The sequence below is a fragment of the Mobula hypostoma genome, chromosome 18 (genome assembly GCF_963921235.1).
Source record: "Mobula hypostoma chromosome 18, sMobHyp1.1, whole genome shotgun sequence".
Lineage (NCBI taxonomy): Eukaryota > Metazoa > Chordata > Chondrichthyes > Myliobatiformes > Myliobatidae > Mobula > Mobula hypostoma.
The window spans coordinates 1,853,308-1,861,020 of record NC_086114.1 but is presented as its reverse complement, the minus strand read 5'-3'; the positions used below and the strand labels follow the sequence as shown (position 1 = coordinate 1,861,020).

The 7,713-nt window shown below is 43.5% G+C and overlaps 1 protein-coding gene across 2 annotated transcripts in view; it reads left to right on the top strand.

Annotated features, from left to right (window-relative positions):
• The first annotated feature begins 19 nt into the window (after window positions 1-19).
• The window catches only part of tubgcp2 (tubulin gamma complex component 2), a 67,548-nt gene continuing 59,854 nt past the window's right edge, over window positions 20-7,713 (top strand). The window contains exons 1-4 of one of the 2 annotated variants that reach the window (XM_063070305.1): window positions 20-198; window positions 2,245-2,403; window positions 3,295-3,423; window positions 5,205-5,381. In XM_063070305.1, coding sequence (XP_062926375.1) covers window positions 2,254-2,403; window positions 3,295-3,423; window positions 5,205-5,381 — 456 coding nt within the window. In that variant the 5' untranslated portion in view covers window positions 20-198; window positions 2,245-2,253. Of the gene's footprint in view, window positions 199-254; window positions 410-2,244; window positions 2,404-3,294; window positions 3,424-5,204; window positions 5,382-7,713 lie in introns of those variants that run through there. The other variant, XM_063070304.1, reaches the window with a different exon arrangement.

Sequence of the window (7,713 nt, the reverse complement as noted above, 5' to 3'; positions counted from 1 at the left end):
CGGTCCTAGCGCCTGCCGTGTTACTGCGCCCCGTCCCTTTGTTTGAGAGGGAGAGGCGGAACCGAGTGACGGCGTCGCGGGTCTCCCGGAGCCGCTGCAGGGCGGCGCACGCTTTGTTTTGGCCTCGACGGGAAGAGGGCGTTAGCGGGCGGGAGAGGAGTAGCGGTGAGAAGGATCCGAGCCTTCCGCCAGCGCCCGGTAAATGGAATGAGGGGCGGGACGGCAGGTGGAGGAAGGCCCCGTCCGGGGTGGTGGCGCCCACTTGAATCCGATGCCGCCTCGGGAGTGTGGGCGCCCGGGGGTAAAGGGTCCGGGTGATGCGGTGCACATCACTGATGCCCTGAAACCTGTCTCCCCTGTCCGGCCACGGATGGCGTGCAGCCGCAAGCCGGGCTGTTGGGTACCGAGCGTACGCCGGGGCCGGGGTTTGAATGGTTGGGCACAGCCCACGATGGGGCCTGGCAGCTGGGTGGCTGATGGGCTGGGGCTGGGGCTGGGTCCGGGTCCGGGTCCGGGTCCGGGGATCAGTGGGGAGAGGGACGCTGAGGCAGGGAGCCAGTGTTGGAGGGTGGGATTGGCCCTTGGGACCGCGCTGAGGGCAGAAATAAACTCGATATTGGAGTCGAGAGGCAAACTGTTGAATAAACGCAAACAACAGGAATTCTGCAGATGCTGGAAATTCAAGCAACACACATCAAAGTTGCTGGTGAACGCAGCAGGCCAGGCAGCATCTCTAGGAAGAGGTGCAGTCGACGTTTCAGGCCGAGACCTTTCAAATCTCTTACTATCTCTTCTTTCAGTTAGTCCTGACGAAGGGTCTCGGCCTGAGACGTCGACTGTACCTCTTCCTATAGATGCTGCCTGGCCTGCTGCGTTCACCAGCAACTTTGATGTGTGTTGTTGAATAAACGCACCCCGTTTTTCCCGCAGATCCACATCACCTTGAACTGAGATGATCATATTCATTGTGTAATGAGATAATAATGTTGAATTACACACATCAATAATACATATAAGTAAGTTTCTATACATTGCATGTAGTCAGCGAGAATATTTAGTAAATAGGTTTCTAATCATAGGGTGCTCAAATATTCAAAAAATAAGCTCTTTTCACTTTACTTCTGGAATGTGTCACAAAATTCTAGCAGATAGCCTAGTTGTCAGAGCTTAGTGGCATAATTTTATCCAATATTAATTAAATATGGACTATAGAAGTTGATTGTTTACAACAATACACAAAATGCTGAAGGAACTCAGCAGGTCAGGCAGCACGTGTGGTAATGAATAAACAGGATTTATGAAGGGTCTTGGGCCTGGAACATTGACTGTTTATTCATTTCCATAGATAGTCACACAACACCAGTGGACAGAGAAACAGTTTAGCATTCCATTAGAACGGGCTCTGCTATCTTTTTCTCAGTGTGGTCTGACTTGCTAGGTTACATCCCTTGGATTTGCTATTTGCAATGTCAGTGCAGAAAGAAGCACAATCCAGCTGTGAAGTTAACTTGGTTGATATTCCCAGTTTCTCTGTTTCTGAAAACTAACTTAATTTTGCTTTTCTTTCTCTGACAAAGGGTCTTGCGATTAAAGCGTGTGCGGCTTCTTTGTTGGCAGTGGTGCCTCAGCTGTGTGTTTCCAGTGTTTTCACCCTTACATCTACAATTTTAAAAATTATTTTCACATGTGATTAAGTCTGGATTAGATTTAAATTTTTCCATAAGCATCCCATCCTTTTTTATTCTTATCAGTAAGTCTAGCTATTTTAAAAGTATTTTCTGTCAAAATTCACCAGGTTTTATTTGACACAATTTTAATTGACATGAAACCAGTTAAAGGAGAGCCAACTTCACTTAGATTGCAACACACACACAAAATACTGGAGGAATACACCTCGAAGAAGAGTCTCGGCCTGAAACATCAACTGTTTATTCATTTCCATAGACGCTGCCTGACTAGCTGAGTTCCTCCAGCATCTTGTTTGTGTTGGTTTGGATTTTCAGCATCTGCAGCATCCCTTGTGTTTTAGAACACTGCAATTTATTTAATCTATTGGCCATGTCTGCTATTCCTTTTTTAATTTTTTTTGTTACACGAATATTTGATGTAACAAATTTCCTTTGAGCAGAGGGCTGCCGAATGGTGAATTTAGATGTATTGAAAGGTGCGATCTCATTGCTGTGATTTGAATTATTTTCCCTTTTGACCAAATTCTTCAGTGCATTTACATTGTTTTATTTACAGAAAAACACCATGAGTGAATTTCGAATCCATCACGATGTGAACGAATTGCTCAGTTTGCTTCGAATTCGTGGTGGTGATGGCGCAGAAGTGTACATTGATCTCCTTCAAAAAAATCGAACTCCGTATGTCACAACTACCGTATCTTCTCACAGTGCAAAGGTAATGCATCCTACCCTGCCCTTTATATTTACTAGTAATTTAATTTATTGTTTTGAATGTACATCATAGTTAAAGTTTAGAATGCACTGCCCTACAGAATGGCAAAAACAGATTCAATAATACCTTTTCATTGAGTGAATTAGACAAGGGACAAATGAACTGAAGACCAGAAATGGAAAGGAAATTATATGGAGAGTTCTTTCAGAGAGCTAGCAAACACATAATGGGTGAATGCTGCGATATGTGATGAAGTTTTAAAGCTGATTTATACTTCTGCGTCAAATTGACGCCGTAGGCTGACGCGCACCTCTCCCAAAATGTAACTGCGCGTCATGGCAATGCAGACCACAACAACTGTGATTGGTCCGCTTGGTAGCATTGCACTTCCTCCTACGCTGCAATAGCTTCCCATTGGGCGACAAGGGCAGGGAAGGAACTCTGGCTGCAATGCTTTCCATAAAGCTTTACAGACCTCCGGAATTGTGGAGGACACATTTCCCTTTTATGAAAAAAGACACTCGCTTTAAACTTGTTTACCCTGAAAAAGTCTACCGTGACCATGAAGCCTTGCATGGGCAGGTGTGTGCGCATGCACAGCGTGCCCGAATTGCAGAGCGACGCAGGCACACCAACGCACAAGTAGTAGGGCACTTGTGTATGTTACGGCGTCCATTTGACGCAGAAGTATAAATCAGCCTTTATTGTACTGCATCCTACTGCTGAGTGCTGGGTAGTTCTGATGAAGGTGGGATGGGGTGAAAGGGGATATTATTTTCAGCGGTGGCCAATTCTGACAGTGGTTGGAGGGGCTGCAGAAGTGATTGAAGGAGAGTACAGAACTTTGTATAAAACTGAATAAAAGCTAATGTTTTATTTGTTATACTTACCAAGGTAAAAATTACTGAGTTCTCTAGAACACCAGAGGAATTTCTCAGGAAATATGATGAGCTAAAATCAATCAACATACGGAATCTGGATCCACTGGTTTATCTATTATCAAAACTTACTGAAGATAAAGAGGTGATGAGTTTTAAAGTAAATCTTCATTTTTTGACCTATTTGTGTCACATTCTGTAAAGTGAAGGTTTTGGATTCCATTTATTGAAATGGTTACTGAAAACTTCGTTAAACTTACCTGTGATATTGTTAAGAGTTAAGACCCACCTGTGTTCTGCGTAAAACAGGGAGGTTTTCCTTCAAATGTTTATTTTTTTTAAGTTTTTTTAAAATTCTAATTTTTAAGAACAGTTTTTAAATTAAGCAATTAAGAACAATGAACAAAATTTTGATAAGAAATGTAATTAAATTAGTATTTTAAAATTAAAGCAGAAAAATCTGGAAATATTCATCGTCTAATGTGACCTGATCTGTTGAGTCTGTCCAGCATTTTCTGTTTATAGTTTGGATTTCCGACAGCTCTGGTTTTCCTTTGGTTCTTTAATACATAACTCTCCCCTCAGCAGTCCCTCTGCTTTCCTGGCACAGATTCGATGTGCAGTTTTCCCAGGATAACTATTGGGGGTTTTGCAGTTTGTTTGTGCTCTGCCCCTGAACTGCATGGGGAAGTGTGGCTAGGAAAACTTCAACATTCGGGACTGTGCTTCTACAGGTGTCTCAATGACATCTGTGGGATAGACACTGGCTCTTCCTGGGATGTTGCTGTTCATCAAATTCACAGTCTATCCCACTCCCTTCAAGGAGGAGGCTATGTTGAGTCCACGCCAGGGTCACCAGATTCAAAAGCAGTTACTTTCCCTAAACAGTAAGTCTGATCACGTGTGGGCATGTGGCCAAATGGTTAAGGCATTCGACTAACGATCTGAAGGTCATGAGTTCGAGCCCTAGCCAAGGCAGCATGTTGTGTCTTTGAGCAAGGCACTTAATCACACATTGCTCTGCGACAACACCGGTGCCAAGCTGTATGGGTCCTAATGCCCTTCCCTTGGACAGCATCGGTGGTGTGGAGAGGGGAGACTTGCAGCATGGGCAACTGCTGGTCTTCCATACAATCTTGCCCAGGCCTGCGTCCTGGAGAGTGAAGACTTTCCAGGCGTAGATCCATGGTCTGGCAAGACTAATGGATGCTTTTTTTTTTGAAGTCTAATCAACACCTCCACCCACTAAACCACCCCTCCACATCCCCAACCACCACAACTTTATCACTTCCTGTCAGAGTCACCTTATGTACAGACACTCCTACCTACTGTCACTTCATGGACTTACAATCAATCTATAAACTATCTTGGGTATTTGTATTTATTGTGTTTTTAAATTATTGTGTTCTTTATATTATTGTTCTTTTGTGTTTTGCATCAGAGCCAAAGTAACAATTATTTCATTCTCCTTTACACTTGTGTATTGGAAATAACATTAAACGATCTTGAATTGTGTCGGTGGGACTAGAAACAGGATGAGCTTAGGTGAAAAGTGAAATGATGGAATTTTCAAGCAACACACATAATAGTTGCTGGTGAACGCAGCAGGCCAGGCAGCATCTATAAGAAGAGGTACAGTCGACGTTTCGGGCTGGGACCCTTCGTCAGGACTAACTGAAAGAAGAGATAGTAAGAGATGCTGCCTGGCCTGCTGCGTTCACCAGCACTTTGTGTGTGTTTTGCTTGAATTTCCAGCATCTGCAGATTTCTTCGTGTCTGAATTATCTGAGCATAGGTTTTGTAAAGATTCTAGGGCCAAATTGTTCACCTCACCTAGTTAATTACAAGCAAGAAATGGAGTTAAAAATGTTTGATATTTAAATTCTGCAAATTTAAAGGCAAATTGATTTTTTATTTTTATGATAGACCCTGCAGTATCTGCAGCAGAATGCAAAGGACCGGGCAGAACACTCCGCCAATGTCTTGACTAGCAGTGCTGCAACGTTCAGTGTCCCTTCAACCACTGCTAAACTCTCGCTGCAGGAGCTCGAGGAACTCCGCAAACAGCTGGGTAGCGTCACTACTAGCTCAAGCTCGCAACAGGTAAGAGACTTTTGTTTTCTTTAATATGTTTGTACTTTTGTAGGCTCTTTCCTACTGTGAAAATGCAAAAGAACTAGATCATTGCTGAACTTGTGCTAGTTTTGTGCACAGTACATTAATACTGTTCTTCCTCCATTGTGGATTGTGGAGCATTGCTCATGACATTCCACGGTTATGTTACATAATCATTTAATAAAAATACTTTATTTGCTACATGTGCACAAAAACGTGCCAGTGAAGGTAAGAATAGGATGATTTGGCAGATGAATGCATGGCTGAAGAATTGGTGCAGGGGACAGGGGTTCGGATCTCTGGATCATTAGAATCTCTTCTGGCGAAGGTACTACCTGTACAAAAAGCAAAACACACAAAATGCTGGAGGAACTCAGCAGTCCAGGCAGCATCTATGGAAAAGAGTAAACAGTCGACATTTCCGGCCAAGGTTGGAGAAAAAGGATGAGCAGTCAGAGTTAGAAGATGATGAGGGGAGAGGAGGAAGAAATACAAGGTGGTAGGTGCAACCGGGAGGGAGGAGGGTTGAAGTAAAGAGCAGCGAAGTCAATTGGTGAAAAAGATAAAGGGCTGGAGAAGGGGGAATCTAATAGGAGGGAACAGAAGACCCCAGAGGAAAGGGAAGGGAAAGAAGCACCAGAAGGAGCTGATGGGCAGGTAAGGAGATAAGGAGAGAGAGAGAGGGAAATGGGAATGGGGGATGATGGGAGGGGGGTAGTACAATTACTGGAAATTCGTGCATCAGGTTGAAGGCTACCCAAGCAGAATATAAGATGTTGCTCCTCCAACTTGAGTGTGGCCTCATTGTTGCAGTAGAGGAGGCTATAGACTGACATGTTGGAATGGGAAGTGGAATTAAAATAGGTTGCCCCCTTCTCCAGCTCTTTTTCACCAATCAACTTCCTGCTCTTTACTTCACCCCTCTCCCCCCCCCCAGTTTTACCTATCATCTTCCTTCCTCCCCTCCCTCCCACTTTCTTACTCTGACTTCTCATCTTTTTTCTCCAGTCCTGATGAAGGGTCTCGGTCTGAAACTTTGGCTATTTACTCTTTTCCATTCATGATGCCTGGCCTGCTGAGTTCCTCCAGCATTTTGTGTTGTGTTGCTTGTATTTCCAGCAGCTGCAGATTTTCCCTTGTTTGTGACTTGTACAAAAAAGACAGGTTGCATCTGAATATGACGGGTGCCAATAGCCTTGCAAGCAGGTTTGCTAGAGCCTTTGGGATGGGTGTAAACAAATTTGGCAGTGGGGTAGGAACCATAGTGATAGGGCTGAGGATGGGCCGTTGGTATACAAGTAGATGAAATGTACAGTGAGTGTGAGGATGGACGGGAAGATGATAGGGGAAAACTGCAGTCAGTGGGATGAGTTAAACTAACATGGGGCAAAATCAAAAAGGGTCATGAATACAGGATTGACTGTATTATATTTGAATACACACAATATGCGGAATAAGGTAGATGAACTTGTAGCACGGTTACAGATTGGCAGGTATGTTATGCACATCACTGAGTCATGTCTGAAAAAGATGATAGTTGGGAGCTTAAGATCCAAAGATACATAAAAGACAGACAGTTACACAGAGCAGGTGGTGTGGTTTTGTTTTTTTAAAAAGAAATCAAATCCTTAGAAAGAAGTGACATGGGATCAGAAGATGTAGAATCTTTGTGGGTAGAATTAAGAAACTGCAATGGTAAAAATACTCTGATAGGAGTTCTATACAGGGTCTGAACAGTAGCCAGGATGTGGGCTACAAATTGCAACGGGATTTAGAAAAGACATGTAAGGAGGGTAATGTTGCAATAGTCATGGTGGATTTCACTATGCAGGTAGATTGGTAAAATCTGGTTGTGTTGGCTCCCAAGAGAGGGAATTTGTGGAAGGCCTATGAGATGGCTTTTTAAGAGCAGCTCCTGTAGGAGAAAGGCTATTTTGGATTGGATGTTATGTAATAACTCAGATTCGATTAGTGAGCTTAAGGAAAAAGGAACCCTTAGGAGGCAATATAATAGAATTCTCCTGGCAGTTTGAGACGGAGAAGCTAAAATCAGATGAATCAATATTACAATGGAGTAAGTGGAATTACAAAGGCATGAGAGGGAAGCTGGCTGAAGTTGATTGGAAGGGGCCACTAGCAGGAATGATGGCAGAGCAGCATTGGCTGGAGTTTCTGGGAGCAATTCAGGAATGGTACCTCCCAATAATGAAGTATTCTAAATGCAGGATGAGTCTAATAAGGAAAGTCAAAGACAGCATAAAAGCAAAAGAGAGGGCATATGATATAGCAAAAATTAGAGGGAAGGTAGAGGATTGGGGAA